The sequence below is a fragment of the Podarcis pityusensis genome, assembly GCF_964106645.2.
Source record: "Podarcis pityusensis genome assembly, chromosome: 8".
NCBI classification, from domain to species: Eukaryota; Metazoa; Chordata; class Lepidosauria; order Squamata; family Lacertidae; genus Podarcis; species Podarcis pityusensis.
Window position 1 is genome coordinate 46,343,014 of NC_138033.1, and position 19,467 is coordinate 46,362,480.

The window sequence follows — 19,467 nt, forward strand, 5'->3', positions numbered from 1 at the left end:
CTATCCCTGAAATATAACTTTTTTTGGAGCGGATATCATAAGGAGAAATAAATTACGAAATGGAACCAAATCACCCCTGACTCCGGAAACCAGTAATTAGCCGCTTAACCCTTTTTGTCCCAAAGTCAAAATTCCTCTCTCTGGAACTTTGAACACGACATGCAGCTACTCTGATCTGGCAGGATTTTGCAAAGCTTCCCTCCGCCTGCAGATCCCCCGCCTGCAGATCCCCCAGTTCTCCCCCACGTCCGTCGATCCCTGCCGGGGTACGATGGATCCTCCCCCCTGCTTCGCTTTCAGCCTCTGCCCTCCAAACTGTGGCTGCCTCCCTTCGTCCCCAAACGAGGGGTGGAGACATACCCGCCGCGGGAGAGTGGAAAGGGACGGCGGCCCGGATGAACCACGCCGCCCGCCTCCTCCGGGAAAAGAAGGCGCCCTGCAGAGAGCAGCCCCAGCCTGGCTCCTGCAAGGGACCGGCGCGCACCTCTGCAAGCAGGTGCCCTTGATGGGGTCCCCAGAGGACGCGCCAAGGAGGTCTCGTCCGGGCGCTCGCCGTCTCCTTCGCCTCCTCCTCCCGCCTCGTCTTCCGATCTTCGCCGCCAGAACGCGCTGGCCCGGCCTCCTCCTGCTCAACTCTCGGTAGTTCCGGGGCGGTGGCTGGGCTCCCCCCCAACCACGGGTGCGGAGGAGGAAGGCGAGCGTCCCCGCCCCTGGGGAGGGCTAGGAAGTCCGGATGCCTCCAGTACCGTCCAACACGCCGGGGCGCCCCCGGCCGGCGGCGCGCAGCCCATCGCCGGATCCTCAGGCCCCCAGACGCCTCGCTTCCCGGCCCCTCTCCGGCAAATGCCGTCGCGGCACCGGCTTCGTGTAAAAGTGGGGAAGCTTCTCCCCGTTTCCAGCAAAAGGGTCCAGGGTGCCGCATTTCCTCACGTCGGGGGTGCGGGCGCGAAGAGGTTGCCGTCGAAAGGGGAGCGGGGCTTGGCAAAATCAAAAAGGTGGTGGCCATGATCCCAGCCTCTATCAGTGGTTAAGTAGTAATGATTCCTCTCCTCCCGGGCTTGGTGGTCCGGGATTTCTAAAAGTCAGTATGGTTTGGGATGGGCGGTACCCAGAGCAAGATGCTCCCTAACCGTTTGGTCTCTCCTTCTGAGCAACAATCTGCCATCAGGATAAGGCTCTGTGGGCGGCAGGAGCCTCAGGGCAAGTCCCCAAACCGAGGCAATGCACAATACCTTTGGGGTAGTCACAGTGGAGTGGGGGGGGCGTGGCCCTGGGCGCACCATGGGGGGGCATGAACCAGGCACACCCACACCCCAGAGTCCCCTCTCACACCTCTGCCAGACCAGCAGTTCTGGCAGAGGAGAGTAGGCAGCAATGCTGCCATCCACTCTCCTGGACTGGGGCACATGAATGTGTCCCTGCCGCAGCAGGCTCCCTCTGTGCACACCCCACATGGCTGACCTGGGTGCTATTTAGAGAAGTTCCACCACTGGGTAGCCAGCATGTTCACTCTCTTGTCTCAGCGACGTCTACACTGGCTTGGTCATGTCCACAGAACAGAAGATAGCAGAATGCTCAAGGATGTGCTCTAGGGGAGCTGGCTCCCGGTACCAGACCCATTGGCAGATCAACTCTGTGTTACAAAGATGTCTGCAAACGTGGCATGAAGGCTGGCAACCCCAACCCCATGATGCAGGCAACCGCAGTACCTGGAGATCATCAGTTAGGTTGTGCATCCATAGCAGTGACCAGAGGAGGAATGGCTGCTGGGAGGAGCGCAGAGAGAAGAAACGCCATAGTGCAGCAGCAGCAGCAGCACAACAACCAGACGCCTTCATCTGCCCCATCTGCAACTAAACATCTCTCCTGTATCAGTCTCTACAGCCACAGAAGGCACTGCAACCTTCCAGCAGTATGACTGCCTAGACTGACAGATGCAACAAGAGCCAGCATGGTGCCCTCAGATGCTAATGGGCTTCACCTCTCATGAGCTCCAGAGTGCATGGCTGATGGGAGGTGTAACCCAACATCTGGAGGGGCAAATATTAGCCACCCCTGATTTATAGCCTAATTTGAGACTGGAGGAGACTATTTGAAAAAGAAACCAAAAGAGGCAGTTATTGCTTCTTTTACAGACGCTCCGTGCAATGGAAATCCTTCTTTAGCATTAGAATCTCTTTAAACTCTGCCTTGCAATTCGATTGCCTCACAGCATCAGCCAGGCTGCAAAGGACATGAAATGGCTTGTTCCAACATGCTGACAGGAAACAGCTTTGGAAAGGTTTTGTTTATTCACTCAAAAAAACAAAAACTGTACAAATATTACAGGCAAGTCTCTTGCTGCAAAAAGTATAAAAATAATCTTTATATATGAATCAAAGTTCATTTCCACCCCCCTTCCCATTGTACATTTTCTTTAGGTATCTTTTCCAGGACGTCATCTAAAGAGAAGGCAAGAAATTTATAGCAAAGGGAAGTGACGGTTCAGCTGCTAAACAGATCCCTCCGAAAGACATAGAGAAGCCTGTGAGCCTACTGGGGAGGAAGAAATGGGACACACCTCTGGGCTTCCTAAAGCATCTGTGCAATGCAGGAACTGCTCTGGAAACAGAGACATGCAGGCCAGGAAGGGGTCCTCACAGGTGCCTAAGCACATGGGTAGCCCTCCAGGTGTGGCTAGACTACAACTCCCAAAGCTCCCTGACCACTGACCATGTGGACTGGGGCTGATGGGAGTTGGAGTACAACATCTGGAGGACACCATGTTGCCCATCCCTGCTAAACAGTACACCAGAGGCTTCTCTAAACACTAAGCATCTGGAAGCAGAGTATTAACAAGTTCCCACTCTGGAAAGGATGCCGAGGAATTGTAGGGCTGTATATTCCATACAGAGGGAAGTATCGGCTGCACCACTTACACCCTTGTGGCCACTCTTAGGAAGCAAGACAGGGCAGCCAGCTTAAACTAGCTCTTGCTGGCCAAAAGCTACCACATGACAACACAAACATTCCCTGATTTAATATGGGCGGCTCAGTGGTGAGTGTGCTTAGGGCTGCAGGTCTAAATCCCACTGAAATCAAACTCTTCACCCAAGCAGCAGTTTTTAAGGTTAGGGTGCAAGGCAGCACCACCTTCATATTCAGTGCCTGCGGCCAAGAACTGTGCAAAGGTTACGGGCCAGGGAGCGTGAGTTAGGGGCTGGCATCTGGTAAAAGCACAACTGCAGACTGGAGAGCAGCACTGCGGTTACCGGAAAGAGGTCGAGAAGTGCAAAGGAGTCATAGGAGGAGGTTCACCAACCCAGATCCTCACAGGTGCAGGTGGGGAGGTGAGCAATACTCAGTGTTGGAAGGTGGGGAAGACGTGTCGCATACAGACTCTGGGAGAGAAAGTAAGCTGCACGGACAGGCATCCAAATGAAACCAGCAATTTGGAAAGGGAAAGATGCAGTAGCTCGAATGCACTCAAAAAAGCCCACCTTCAGCATTGACCGAGGATATTGAAATAAATCACCCAGACTTGGCCCCTTCCCTCAATCCAAGCCCCTCCATCTTGGGCTCTCACTGTCGAGCTCAGGGCCTTGCATTGCAGGCAATCCCAGCCAAGCTTCCCCATCCCTAAACAACTTGGCTGTTGGGGAGGGGGCAATTTGTTTCTCCATCCTGACTCTTTGGAGGAAAAGTGACTGTGCAAAACTGGCACCTCTACACGGCTAAAGGAGAAGAACTGGACATGTTTCGGCTTGCAAGACACCTGGGTGATCGTCGTGCTCTCAAAGTGAAACAGAAGCGGCTACAACTCGGGAAGAAGCTTCTGAGCACCTTCCATACATAAAATGGATCCAAGGCAGGGTTGACGAGGCATCGCTTCCCCCTCTCCCCCTCGTTCCTTGTGTCAAAGTGTGCAGTTGCCAGAGAGAGAAAAGGAAATGAGCACCTCTGAAATACATAGAGACAAGCTATAAAGACAAGACAGCATGAGCCTTCCCTGCCCCTGTTGTTCAGCCCTCCTATTCTCTCCAGAAAGTGCCACCAGGAGTGTAGGGGAGCCAAACCAGGCTTGCAGACCCAAGGAAGCTCTTCTGCTGTTCAGGAAGAATTGACCGCAGGCCGCTGGGAAGGAGGCCTCGGATCTAGTGAAAGGACAGCCAAAAATGGAGCAAGAGGGAAACCAGGGGACTGCCTTGTGCAACATAGGAAAGGAAGAAAAGAAGCCAGGAAAGGGAGCTGTTGCTCCTGCTGCTGCTGCTTGGTCCACAAGTCCATCCCTGTTGATCTTCAGTCAAGACCAGAGCAGCCAAGTGTGTCACTCAAGCACAATAGCAGAAAAGGAATCCAAAAAAACCCCAGGTTTTTCCAAAGACTGGTTTGTTTGTTTGTTTGTTTGTTTGTTTGTTTGTTTGTTTTTTAAAAAAACATGTATCCTAAAGTCCATCCATATGCCAGGAGTCAGAGGTTGAGGATAGGCACATCGAAAAGGTCGCACACCCCTTCGCTCTCATCCAGGTTGTAGATGTAGTCGTGGTCACCAGGAGGTGGGGAGAGACGGAGCAAAGGAGCAAATACTGTTGAAGGGAAAGGAGTACAGTCAGGCTGTGTCTGGCTCACTGTGCCTGTATGCTGGCCCTTTGGCAACAAAAACCAGGGTAAGGCCCCACCCACATGCTGCAACACCCGACCCACATGCCTCCCTGCCCTGCATGCTTTACCAAAAGTAGACCTTAGAAGACCCAAGGAACAGATTGCCCATGTCAACTTGTAGCTTGACCCTCAGGACTCACCATTAAACCCAACCTTCAAACATGGGACCCTGCCTTAACTTTAGAACCTATAAGCTCCTTTGCTCTTCTATGCCTCTTTTAGGGCACACAAATAAACTGCAGATATACCAATGCCACATTTACTCCTTCTCTCTGAGGAAACGTAGCTGCAGGGTGGGGAAAGAAGAGGAACTGGTGGGGTTAAGGACCCACAACACGAAGTGCTTAGTATCTTCACCCATCTACAAACCCCCGGATTTTGGGGGATGGAGGAACAACCATGGCAATTAAACTACTACAGAACCAACATGTATGTTGTTGTTGTTCTTCAAAAAGGGGGCAGCAAAGATAAACATATGCTTTATGTTTTGTGGTGGGTGGAAGGGACAGTTAAAACAAAAATAAGAAGTGCAACTTTAGGTCACTTCTTGTGGATCCTAACCACTTAGCTTGTGGATCCTAACCAGTTAGTCCAGATATGGAGAACCTTTGGCCCTCTAGATGTTGTTGTACTACAACTCCCATCGGCCCCAGTAAGCATGGCCAATGGCCAGTGATGATGGGAGTTGTAATTCAGCAACATCAGGAGTACAAGGGGTCCAAATGATGTCCTGCTTGTAAAGAGACCCACACCTGTGTTAGTTTAAGACCAGTGTGCATTAGCCTACTCAGTTGATTACACTTCAGCTGAGCTTTACCACTTGCTTACAGTTCAACTGGACCAACTCAATTTCCTATACCCTAACTTTCTAGCCTTACCCAAACCCATCTCCACCCCAAAACTGGGAAATAGCAAAAGGCTTAATCCTTACCATCAGATGACATTAGTTCTTCAAGCAGCTCAGAATTCATGCATTCTGTGTGAAGAAAGAGTTGCATTACAACCACACACTCTGCTTTGGGATTCTACAGGAGAATATTCTGTATCATTTCAAACAAAGGCTCAGGTATGTCAGTTTAGAATACACTCCCTTGCTAAAGAAGCCAGCTTTGGTTTTGATGGATGTTAACTACCTGGATGTTAACTGTAAACAAAAGCAGTCAGTTGCACACCCCAACTGTGTATTTATAATACAGTCAACACATGACTTACCCCCAAAGAATCCTGGGAACTGTAGTTTACCCATACAGATCTACAATTCCCATTATTCTTGGGGTAAGTGTTGGCACGCTCAGGGAGAAGTGTTACATTCCAGATGACCCAAACAGATCAATGAGGCCTAAAGGAACTGCTTATTAACAGATGCCGGCTTGCAATGCAGCAAGTAATACTGTACAGTGGTACCTCGGGTTAAGTACTTAATTCGTTCCGGAGGTCCGTTCTTAACCAGAAACTGTTCTTAACCTGAAGCACCACTTTAGCTAATGGGGCCTCCCACTGCTGCCATGCTGCTGGAGCATGACTTCTGCTCTCATCTTGAAGCAAAGGGTGGTACTATTTCTGGGTTAGCGGAGTCTGTAACCTGAAGCGTATGCAACCTGAAGCATATGTAACCCAAGGTACCACTGTACAAGATAAAGTGATAGCCACAGGCATCCTAGTTTCACAGCAAGTGCAGTGTCACTACCACAGCATGAATATCCCTGAGCTGGCTGTTATCTCACATGTATCCAGCAGAGGGCCACTCTGCCATGATATTTGCTTTCTCCAAACTGAGTATAGTAAGGGCCTCTGAAAACATGGGAGAAAATGAGAGATCAAGCAGGTTCAAAGGTCCCTCACGTTGCCCCAGAAAAGTGAAACAAATATGGTTTTGCTGAAGCAACGCACCTCTTGTTGGATCAAACATCTCCGAAAGCTCTTTGGGAAGTTCCGGTACTGAAAAACAGAAGAGACGGCTTTGGTTTCCATGCTGCTCCAATAATGTCCAAAGTGCAGTAACCTATACAGGGTGCTCTCCCCTGTTTTGTAGCCTCTGTTCACAATCACGAGTCTCCCCCCCCCCACACACCACCAACGCCTGCCATAATATTTGGTGGAAGTCCACTGTTGCTAGACAGTTCCGCTATAGATGGTTGTGAAGCTTGATGGTACATCTACACTGTGGGCTTAAGGAGGGCTCAGTTTGGAAGCAATGCTAAAGGGCTCCCTATGCTAATCCATCTGCTCAAGCCTCAGGCTCATGATCTCCTGCAACACACACCAGGGTGAGGGGCTCAGAAGCACCAGATCTTACTTATCCAGAGTATGTTGCTACTTCCAACCCAGGAACAATGGTTATTTTAAGCTAGGGTTTTATTTGTACAGTACAAGCCAGGATCAGAAGCTAGAGCTTTAGCTTTGCTCCTTTAAATAAACAATATTTTAAACCAGCCAGTTTGCCCTTGCTGGATGCAGCAACTGCAAGTTAGCTTCAGCCAGAAAGCTGATGCTTCCCATTTGCCTTTCGCAACTACTCCAGTTGAGCCTTGTCTGTGAACCAGGCCTCAAAGAATCATGGGAACTGTAGTTCTGAGAGTAGCTAGTAATGTCTGGAGACACTCATTCCCACATAGCTAAAGATCCTAGCATTCCTTGTAGGAAGCCACGAACATGAAAAAAGTACAAAAACCAACATAAATATCCTGCCCACAACCCTGCCTACCGGTATTTTAGAAATCCCATTTCATTGCCCTCTCCAATACAGCATTACGTTGGGGTTTTCTTTAATATGCACTGCATGCCCCCAAAGAGAGACTTGTGGCATCAGCTGATTGAAAGGTGGGGAGCTCCACCCACCTTGCAAAAGTGGCCTGTGACAGGGGGAGGTGAGGCCAATCTACTGACCACATCCAGTTCTCCACCCTTGTTGCACATGGCAAAGCAGATGCTTTGCTATTCAAAAAAACCCAAAACAAACCACAGGCACACAAACATTGCTCCACGGCAGACTTTTAACCATAGCAACCATTATAAAGCTGTTCCAGTTTCTGGAAAAAGAGGGACTTGGCGCCATGCCCATTTGGGAACACAGGAACCCCCAACCCAAACGGCAGCAACCAAAGAATTCTCACTTTCTGTGGGGTCTGGCTTGATTGGCTCAAAGGAGGTGGAGGGACTGGGCAGGATGGAGCTGCTATCCAGCAAGGCGGAGGATTGGAGGGGCTGCGTGTCCAGCCCAGCAGGTGGGCTGGCTGGGGCTGTCGAGGGGGCAAGTGGGTCCAGCTCCCCGCTGCTTCTCGGTTCTGCCGTTGAGACGCCACTATCTGCAAAGGTGTAAGACATAGATGGCGACAATTTTGCAACATTTCATGGATTTCACACTGAATAGGACATGACACTCATCCAGCAAACTCCAGGGCAGTACAGTGTTGCATTAAATGCCCACAGGCATCCCCTAAGCCTTATAAATATGCCACAGAAAAGTTACTAGCCTTCATAGGTCATTGATTAGAACTTTTCTCCTCAACATGCCTTTTCCCACATGAAGGGGATGAATTTTCATATATCCAAAAGCTGTTATGCCATCCGCCATTCTCCAGACAGATGCGCCACAGGCCAGATGCAACTAAGCCAACATGAACAGTATTACAATGATATAAGAATTAGAAACCCAGGGTGTAGATTTTTAAAACATTCCAATATTAATTGTATTGAAGCTTTGGCTAGCATGTATTAGACTTGATTCTCTGTGTTTGCATTTTATGACTCCCATGCTGCATTCCTTTTCTATCTGACCCTGAAAGTGGCACAAATGGCCCTCCAGGATGTTATTCTAAATCTATCATGAGTTAGGACCAGAGTGTAAAATCAGCTATCCTTGAAGCTTCCCCAAGGAAAGTGAGATAAAGGAAGGAATGTCAACAACCTGATGAAGGGCTGCTTGTCAGGGTAACAGTGATAGAAATGCTACATTTGAGACCATATGGCCTGGGAACTCTTGGGGCACCCCAAGCTGATTGTGGGGATCAAGATTGAGCCATGTGTGTTTTGCTTCTCATGACCTGTAACTTTTCCTGATGTATGTAGAAGGATGTTTATGTTTTAAGAATGTTTAGATGTTTTATGACTCTTTTGTGTCCTGTGTGTATAAAACCCTTGTTCTAATTCTCTTAGTGGCAGGTGACTTCTTAACTAGTGGTTCAGCTAGAACAACCACTTAAATTGAGCTCTGTCTTATTGTTACAATAAATGCTGGGTTCCTAACTGGGCGCTAGCCTTGAATTATTTCCTTGGTTCCGTGTTTTATTTACCCTCGCCTGGCTGAGAGCAAGGTGGTGTAGAAGTAAATTCTTACCACAATAACAACCTATTACGCAACTTTAAAAAACAAAAAAACCCCAGCTATACTTTTTATTAAAACCTAACAACTGGGAAGATACAGCTTTCCCAAAGAGTCAACCTGTAAACAGTTATCAAAGGTAGGTTTGAGGTTAGAATTTTAGACAAAAAAACCAAGCCACTGCCTTAACAATTCAACACACATTCCAGGAGTGAGGTGTGGTAGACCGCAATTTAATCCTCAAGAGAAAAAAGAGAGAGAACACACATACAAACAAACAAATGCACAAGGCAAAGCAAATATTTGTCTCAGGCAGACCTGCCACAGAAAAATCTTGCCCTTTTCTGATGCACCTGCAGCAGGCAGATTGTGAAACTGGTGTGTAAGCCATATATGGGGAACCTGTTGCCTTTCAGATGTTTTTATAGTACTATCGGGCAGGCTGGCTGTGGCCGAGTCCAACAACTTCTCTTTTGGAGGGCCACAGGTTCCCCATCCCTGATACATGGAGGATCAAGTTTAAGGAAGGAAGGATATGTAGAAGGGAAACTTGGGAGTGTGGTGGAGGGAAGGACTGATTTTCTCTCTCTCCCAACAATGGAATAGTAGAGAAAACAGCTGCCAATACTTGATTGGGTTTCTGAATGTATAAGAAGTGTTGTAGCTCCAGTTCTCCAGAATCAATTACGAGCCAGGCACCTAACAAGAGCCTACTGAATACGGGCTTTTTAAAGGAAATCTTACCCCAAGGTGTAAGCCGGTCGTTTATGGAAGATCAATTTTATATTTGATAAAATAGTACTGTTGTTTTTAAGAGTCTGTATGGATAGTTTTATTGTTTGAGTTTGCTGAATTGATTTTACTGTTCTTTGAGCTTGTGTTTCTGTGTTTCATTCTCAGTGTACACCACTTTGATGGCAGCCTATTTAATAATGTGTTTAAAGAAATAAATACATTAAGACTAGTGATGATTACAATGAATGGATGTTATGTGCTTTCCACCTCTTAATTTGGGATAAGGAATACAGTAACTACATATATGAAAGAATGTGCTGTTTCAGAACTAGAAAAAAGGAATGTATGTGTTATTGGCTTACAATAATTGTATGTACTGAAAATTATGTAAGATAATTTATATACAACTATAATTTTTAAACAAGATGGGAAAAGCTGGTACAGTCCACTGTAAATGTATTATTCCAGTTTGAGACCCAAGCACTTTGCAGCTGACTGGCTGTACTGCTTTCCAGAGTTCAAACTAATTTACACTAAAGCAAATAAACAAAAAGCCAAACAATTATAAAATCACAAGGAGGCTACACATACGACGGAAAAGACTCAGAAAATTTAAATTCTCCCTTAAGGTTTGATGAAATAGGAAGGTTTTACAGCATGTGTGGGAAACCTGTGGCCCTCCAAATGTTGCTGAACTCCAGCTCCCATCAGCCCCAACCAGTGTGGCCCACGGTTAGGGAAGATGAGAGCTGCAGCCTGACAATATCTGGAGGGCTACAGGATCCCCAGTCCAGTTTGGGTGCCGTTTTGAAACAGGACAGTGACGTTGAGGCTTCCTAACTTTGCCTAGGCCAGGTTCCAAAGTTCTCAGGTGACTGCTGAAGAAGGCAGGCCTCTGGCCATGCCTGCCCATGCCTTTCACCTGGAAGAGGCTGACAGCAAGGCCAAGTGACTCGACTTCAGTGTCATATTCGAGAGAGGTTACTGAGAAGGGAAAGCTCCTCTGGGACTCACCTGTGGCGCTGGCTGCTTTCTGCACAGCAGAGACCTGGTCCTGTGTGCTGTTGGGAACGGGCGCAGAAGGGTGTGTACCACTGGGAAGAGATGCTTCTTGGAAGTGGGCAACAGGTGGTCTCTGTGCCTTAGAGAGTGTGACTGGCTGACACTGAATGAGGTCTTCCGGGGGAGGCACAGGTAGTACCACTGGAGGAGAGCTCCAGGCGTCTTTATTTACAAGCAGGACATCAATTGGACCGCTTGTGCTTTTCAGGTGGATCTGGTATTTCTTCTGACCATTTAAGCCCTAAAGAAAGGGAGAGAGATTGCTGCAAGGTAAGGCACCCAAGCCAGCGCAGTGATGCATCTATGTGTGTAAAGGACTGTATCCAATATAGCATTAAGTTACTTAGACTCATAGAACTGTAGGTGGAAGGGACTCCGGGGGTCATCTAGTTCAACCCCCTGCAGCGCAGGAATCTCAACAATCTTAGCGGGATACTTGTTCCACTGGTAAAATGTTTTGTGCCAGATGAATGTTGTTGTGCAAGAAAATGCGAAATGAAAGCGCCTTCACAACTTGCAGCCAGCATTAACCTGCAATGCGAGATGCTGCTGACTGTTCCAAGGGCCACCAGCTCCTTGAGGTTTCAGCCACAGGTTTTCCCCTGCCCAACCACATTTTAACTGGAAATGCTCGGGATTAAACCTGGGAGCTCCTGCAGGCAAAACATGAGCTACGGTGGCACCAACAGGAGCCCAACAACACCAGGAGGGCCAAAGGCTAGCGATCCCTCATATAAGGCTTCCACCGTTGCCTCTTTGCAACCAGGGACCATTCCTTTGTTACCCACGTGCCACCTACCTCCGGGACAGGAACCTCTAACTGAGTACCCGATGGGGCTCGGATGGCTAGCAGTGTGTCACCTGGAACAAGAGAGCAAACGCAGCATTTACTAATCTGATCTAGGTGAAGAATGGAGCAGCAGGCCGTTGCAAGCCAAGACGCATACTCTTTTTTTCTCCTTCCTTCTTTTTCATCTCTTTCCTGAAGAGATGGGAGACCTGTGGCCCTCCAGATGTTGCTAGATGCCAACTCCCATCAGCCTCACAAGGTTGGCCAATGGCCAGGGTTGATGGAAGTCATAGTTCAGCCACATCAGAAGGGACAACACTTCCCCATCCATGCTTTACCTGGTCTGCAAACTTTTAACGCAGCCAGTAACATTGGCAGGAAAAAAGGACATCTCCCAGACTTGTGTACAGTTCTCAGATACAGAAGGGCAGTGCGAATATTTTTGTGGGTTGTTTTTTTTTAAGGCTGCTTGTATTTTTTCAGAGCAAAAGGCCATTTCATTCACAATATTTATCTGGCTAATGCTAGTAGACCTAAGTGACTAAAGCAAGGTGATGGCAAAACAGAGTATACATGAAGGGAATCCAGCCTGGGTAGTAAGACAAGGGCTACTGCACGTTCTGAGAGCTGTGAAGGTTTGCCTGATTTCTAAGAAAAACAGGCTCTAAACTCTGGACCTCTTGCCCAACTCAGTTCATTTGTTCCTAGAGCAAGGAGTGGGGTCCCCAACGTTGCTGAGCTCCCCCACCCACTGGCATAGTCAATGATCAGAGATGACTGGAGTTGTAGCCTAATAACACCTGGAGAGTACCATGCCAAGGAAAAGGTACGGCATACAGGAGGGGAATCTAGCTATGATACACCACCACATCCTCACCTGGAAAGCATTTGCAGAGGTCCTCATCAGTCACATAGGCTAACGTTCCTGAAGTTAAGGGAAAAAACCAGATGCATCCAGAAACAATGAGATCATTGGACAAAGGAACACTTCAAGATGTTTAGGGGAATTGGAAGAAACAAGTGAACAACAGATCTAGTTATCAGTCAGTGCTGCAGAACACACTGGTCAGAATAGTCCTATGTGCCCCGCCTACTGGGTGCATCTCTACAAAAGCAGCAGTAGAGGAGGACATTTTGGATCTGATATGTTTACTTAACACTTTTTAAGCTCCACCCACCCACCTGTATTATAAAGTAGTTTCACACAACAGTGAATAGTTATGGCTTTCCCCGCAAAGAATCCTGGGAACTGTAGTTTGCTAAGGGTGCTTAGAACTGCAAGGAAACCCCTATTCCCCTCACACAGCTACAGTTTCCAGAGGTCCCAGAGAAGAGGGACTGACTGCTAAACCACTCTGGAAATTATAGCTCTGTAGGGAGGAAAGGGGTCTCTTAATAATTCTCAGCACCCTTTACAAATTACAGTTCCAAGATTCTTTTGGAAAACTCATGACTGTTAGAAGGGGTATGAAACTGCTTTAAATGTGTAGTGCAGGTGGAGCCTTAGTAGAGTCTTGTGGCAGCTTAAAGACTTAACAAATGAACTGTGGTACATGAGCCTTTGTGGACCATAGTCTACTTCTTTAAGTGGACTTCATGAAAGCTTATGACACAATAAGTTTCAAGGAGCCAAAAGGATCTGTTGCTTTTCCAGCTGTATTTCTGCAAAAAGAAAAAAAAGAAAAAACCCACTCCCAAGAAAGGAATATGATAGATTAAAGAAAAGTGACATCAACGCGATGATGGCAGGGGAGTGGGGATGAATGATGTGGAGAAATTCTTTCCATTTTCTCAAAAAGAGATCTGGGATACGGCAGTTGAGTTGTTGGTGCTGTTTTGGTATTCTTAGCATTTCATCCAGGGACAGATAGATGCGCACACACGCACACACATGGACACACAGTCACTATCTCACCATAGATATCTCGCTGGCCAATGCTGTGGACCTGACCCAGCAAGAAGACTGAAATTTCTGTATCCTGGACAGGGTGGCAAGTGATTTGAAATTAAAGAGTTGTGCCAGCACTACAGGATTGGTGTCACTGCCTTCAAGCCCTGGAAAGTAATGTTTTCCTTCCGCCATCCTAGAAGGATCATCTTGGAACGAGCATTGGAAACTTGAAGTGAAAGGGGAAAGGGGAAGGAGGAAAAAGGACTACGGTGCACTCAGAAGGATATCGGCTGTTTTGTACATCGTCCGTCACATTTTTGATGCTTTGCTGCACCCACATCTTTTGCTGCTCCAGCTCCCGCTCCCGCTGCTCCAGGTCCTCAATCTCTGCCTTCAGCTCTATCAGCTTGTGGGCAATTTCACGAGTGTTGCAGCCAGGACCTACTCCTCTGGAGGGAAGGAGAATTGGAAGCAAGAAAAATGAGAGAGGCCACCTTTTGCAGAGCTTCCCTAGATGGCATGAGCTATCAGAGACATTGCCATCGCAACCGCAAAATACCTCCCCAAACCCACAGGATTGTTCAGTTGTGCTGAGCACAAACTATTCCTCCTTTTGTTTCCAGAGAGGAATTGAAAGCCCTTTAGATATTATGTCTCTATCCATTATGGTGCGGTGGTTAGTGTGCAGGACTAGGATCTGGGAGACCAGGGTTCAAATCGCCACTGGGCCATGAATCTCACTGTGTGACCTGGGGCCAGTCCCTGCCTCTCACCCTAACCAACCTCACAGGGTTGTTGTGGGGATTAAATGAAGAATGGGGAGAAACCCTGTGCACCATCTTAAGCTCCTTGGAGAAAAAGGTGGGCTATAAATGCAATAAATAATAAAAATAAAATATTCAAAGATCTCCTTCCACCAACACAGTTCCCTTGGAAGAGAGTTCCTCCAAACTTCAGTCATGTTTTTACTCCCAAATAGTATATCATGTCATTAGGTTTTAGGTGAGGTACATTTTTTATAAGTTTGAACCTATAAATGCTATACTGCCAACATCAAGGGGAAAATACACCTATAATTCACCTATAAATGCTATACTGCCAACATCAAGGGGAAAATATCATGGCGGCAAACAGCATAAAATAAACTTATATTCACAAAAAAATTATAAAACACATTCCAAATTAGTATATCTGCTTAATACATCAAACATAACTAGATCACTGCTCAGGAAAAGTGAATGCAAACAGATGAGTTTAAGCAGGCACCTAAATCCCAATACTGTGGGTGCCTGCAACTCCCATTACAACTCAGTTCCATAAGCTATTTCCCTACTATTTGTAACCACTCAGCAAACAGGAGTACAGCATGACCATTGGTGAAGCTTATTCAAAACTGCCTTAAAAGCTGCACTCAGGACACAGTCAACTACTCAAATGCAAGCTGTGACTGTGCCACACTCCTCAAATGCAACTGCCCCCCATGCATCACTGAGAACAGAGCCTAGTTTCAGGATCACCAATTCTTGCTCCAATTCACGGGCACTTACTTCCACTGTATGCTGTTCTTGGACTTCTTCTCAATCAGCCCTATGCCCTCAAGGACATTTGTGATGTCATAAATGCGCCGCTTCTGCCGCACTGCCAAGGTATCTGCTGCCTGTGTAGGAAACCCAAAACATTATCATGCCCTGCTCACGAAGGCCTGAGCCACTCAGAGAACAGCAGGAAGCTGACAAAACAAAAAAACACCTCCAGCCACTTTGTCAGTTATACATAGGAGCATGCCTGGACTCAGTTTTTTCTGTCTTGGGTTTGGGAGAGGAACCATCAATTAAATCTCTTTGCCTCCCACATGTTCCATTTCAGGGGGTTAGTTTATAAACAAAGCAGAAGTCCAGCATGAGAAGATGCAACCCATCTGCCATCCTGGGGTTCCTTCCAAGTGGCCCCAAAGACTGCCTGATGTCATGGCAGATGAGGGCACAAATCCCACCTTTCATGGCAGAAAAGCGTTAAGTGTGTGGCATTGCTTTCTCTGCTACACTGCCACACACAGAGACAACATGGTGTAGTGGCTAGAGAACTGGGTGAGGAATCCAAATCTGCACTCAGCCATAAAGCCTTGCTTGGAGCAGTCACTCTCTCAGCCTAATCCTATCTAGCCAAGTTATTGTGAATGGGAGACAGGAGAGGGAAATATGTAAATTGTCTTGGGCTCCCTGCAGGAAGAACAGGATAATGTAATATCATAATCATCATGATGATAATATTGCAATCCCAAAATCTATAACATATAAAAGATGATTTCCTATTTATTACTATTACTATTATATATCCACTGTTCAGAACATCAATGAACAGTGATGTGGATTATCAGTACCCAGCGGAAGAACCAAACTCTCTATATCCTGTTTAGGCAGTATCGCTGCAGGGCAGCTGGGTTGTATTCTGTGACTTTTCTGGATCCTCAGCTTCACCAAATGTATAGCATGCATAAACAGGTAATGCCTGGAAGCATATCCAGGAGTAAGATGCAATAGAGGGGGAAAATCAAAATCCCCCATATCATTGTTGCATAAAATGCAATGTGTTAACAAATGCCTGATGTGTTAACAAAAGATTTTGTAGATTTTGTAGATACCAAGATGCCCTTTTCTCAAGGTAAAGGTGAAAAGGTAGGTAGATTAGAGCGCTTACTATTAGAAAGCAGGTTCTAGAGAAATTAAGAGGACTCGTAACTTCACCCAGATATAAAAATATTCAGATGTCTTTCAGTCACACAATGCTGGGAGCACAAATGGATCAAAGGGAGTTGTGTAAGAGCAGCTTACGCTATGTGTCCACGTAACGTGGTATTGTCTGCTCTCATTGGCAGCAGCTCACATTACCTGTCGTTAGATTTTATTTTAATCTTCAAATGCCAGCAATTGAACTCTGAACCTTCTGCATACAAAACATGTGCTCTACCACTGAGCTATGGTCAGCAACATGCAGCACAGTTCATGTTTGTTAAATATATAAGTGCAACTTTGTCATTCACAAGAACAGTATGACTACTACATAAGAACAACCCTGTTGGGTAAGACCAAAAGCCCACCATCCTGTTCTCACAGCAGCCAGCCAGATGGTCATGGGAAGCCTGCAAGGAGGCCATGAGCGCAATAACACTCTGTTCCCCAGCAACTGGTATTCAGAGAGATACAATTCTTCAATACTGGAGGTAGTACACATCCATCATGACTAATAGCCATTGATTGGTGCATGCCAGGAATAAGCCAGAGACAGATATAATCATTACACCTTTCTTATGAACTTCCCCAGGGTATCCATCTTGCTTAACCATCTGGATTACAGGTCCAGCTAAATCTTCCCATACATTCTGCAGCAGACCTTAAAGCCTTCAAGAAGTTGGAACGGATGACTCTGGCATGAAGTTGCCAAATTAGATTTCACTGCCAGACTTGACACTAGGGAACTTGGCCTCAATAAACCACTTGGGAAGAGAGAGCCACTGTCCCTTTCAGTGTTTACCGAGACTATCAATTTAGCTATGCCTGTTCATCACAAGTAACTTCTAGCTAAGAATGGGTCACAAGGATGCTTCTTGTACCTGATCTTTGTTGACCAGAGCCTGTTTTCACTTGTGTTGTGCATATTATGACACTTACCACAATCTCTTCCATTTCTCAACTTCATCGAAACATTGTTTTCTCCTTACTCAGGGTATGCATATCCACCCATTTACCTATTTCATACTTCTAATAGACTCTGCCTCAGAAAAGCTTCTAACAAGGTAATTAAGTCTTTAAAGTGCCCATGGACATATGCTGCTGCTAACAGACCCTGCATGAAAAAGAAGTCAGGTTCAATCCTTAGCATCTCTAAGTAGGGATAGGAAGGACCCTGGATTGTACACAAGTTCTACTCAGAGTAGACCCACTGAAATTAATGGACCTATATTAATAATGCCCATTAATTTCAATGGATCTACTCTGAGTGGCGCTAAACTGTATGCAACCCTCCGATCTTAAACCCTGGCAAGCTTTTGCCAGTAATTTAAAGTTTAGATAATATTGAGCTAGGGGGAACAAGGCAGCTTCTTATGTCTGCTCCTCTGGAGTTAGCAAAATACAAGAGCTGCCTTGATGAAAAGTCTCAAGCTGCAACCCTCCTTGCACTTCCGTAGGAGTAAGCACTACCTGAACAGAGGGGGGTTTGCTTTGGTGCAAAGATACACAGACCTATGCTGTCAAAGCCATCATCAATCACCTTAGACAGGGCTCCAGCAGGGCTCCTTCCCACTGCTGTTCCCTTCCAAACCAAAGGCCCTTAGATGGCCATGCAGCTTACTGGCCTAGTTCACATAAGAAGCCACATCTGGATTCAGTAACACTATACTAATGCTTTTTTTTTGTTGTTTAAACAGTTTGTGGTTCATAGCATTAAAAGCTTCTTCCTGCCCACTTTTTCTACTCTAGATTTCCCATGTTTGGTCCTAAACCGTTTTGAACTGCAGAGGCGTCTGCCTGTTTCCCCATCTGCCTGCATTGCAGTGGAACCAAAAGCAGATTTCAGTTAAGGTTAAGCACTTCAGGCAAGGATGCGAACACCTGCAGTCCCTTTCACACAGAAGCCACTGTTGCGGTAAAGCAGAAGCTCCTGCAACTGCTGGAGTTCTGCACTGGCAACAGACTGATCACACCTGTGACTAAGTTATACATATGCAACCAGCTCAGTGTAACACCCCCACCCGCAGAGATCCCTTCATGCACTCCTGCAGTCCATACCCAACATGCAACTCAGCATTATCTCCCCTTTTGGCGGATGCTGCACCTTAACGGTCATGCTTCCTTGATATGAGGTGAGGGAGGTCAGAGGAAGAGCTAGCAAACAGGTGGGGAAGCAGTTGGCCCCCAAAGTTTGCTCATTTGGTCTGAGAACAGAGAGAGAGAAAAGCCCAATTCAAGGCAGGATCTATTAACTGGGATTTTTCCTAACACACACACGCACACACACATCCAACCCTGCATGGGAAGATGGAACGGAGTCAAGAGATCCCAAATGTGGACACACAGCAACAGACCAAAGCTCCAGACAAAAGGAGGTGGTCGGAACAGATACCTAATAGGGCCCGATCCTTACTTTCCGTAAGCCCGATCCGGCCCCAAGAGGCAAATCCTGCCACCGCCACTCCACGCTGCCTCCTTTCCCTTGTCTATACCATCGGGTGGGCAGAAAGCAATTGGGATCTACCGGCAAGGGTTTCTTAACTGTTTTCATAGCAGCAACACAACCCACCCCCCAAAAAAAATCACTAATGGGGCTGTTGTTGAAATGAAGAAAGCTAATCTAAGCGTGAAAGGGTTGTGATATCAATACCGTTATGGTACAAGGGAACCCATCCCAGATCCTGGCACCTTGTTCTTACTAGCTGAGTGACACGCGTGTGTGTGTGTGTGTTCAGCTCCCTCTGGCTGGTGAAGGGGGGGATTTTGGGGGGAGGGGGGGAACAAAGTAGATCCAAGAAGCCCTAAGTCTGCCCAGCCGGAGTGCTTCTTGCCCTGATGGGAGCCAGCCATAGCCCACCCCCAGCCATGTTGTGGAAGCAGGACCCCCCCCCCCGGCCACCCCGTTTCCCCCGCTCTCTCCTCCTCCTCCTCCTCCTCCTCACCAGCTTGAGGTCGAGCACGCCGTCCTTGGCCTCCTGCAGCAGAGACACGAACTTGGTCGTGAGCAGCCCCAGGCTCTTCTCGTGCCGGCTCGGGGCGCCCCCCGGTGGCTGCGCTGCGGACTCCGCCATCCACGTCCGGCTCAGGCCCTCCGCCGCCGAGGCCGGTGCAGATCCCGGGTCTCCGGTACGGCCCCCGCGCGCTGACCCCTCTGCCGCTTCCGGCCGCCGCAGGGCACGACGGGAGGAGGGAGGCGGAGGGAAGGCTCCATCTTGGGAGAGAGGGCGGAGCGCCGCCACGCTCCCTCCCGCCTCCTTCTGCTCGGCTCCGCCCACCACCACCACCACTACCACCGGCG

At 47.5% G+C, this 19,467-nt stretch overlaps 1 protein-coding gene across 1 annotated transcript; it reads right to left on the reverse strand.

Annotated features, from left to right (window-relative positions):
* Window positions 1-4,395: 4,395 nt before the first annotated feature.
* E2F4 (E2F transcription factor 4) lies at window positions 4,396-19,346 on the reverse strand. Its single transcript, XM_081018078.1, is given in 10 exon segments — window positions 4,396-4,565; window positions 5,573-5,617; window positions 6,532-6,579; window positions 7,755-7,946; window positions 10,712-11,000; window positions 11,559-11,620; window positions 12,427-12,472; window positions 13,727-13,889; window positions 14,988-15,097; window positions 19,112-19,346. Coding segments are annotated over 10 exon segments (1,200 nt in total). The 5' UTR covers window positions 19,241-19,346; the 3' UTR covers window positions 4,396-4,449.
* Between the last annotated feature and the right edge of the window lie 121 nt (window positions 19,347-19,467).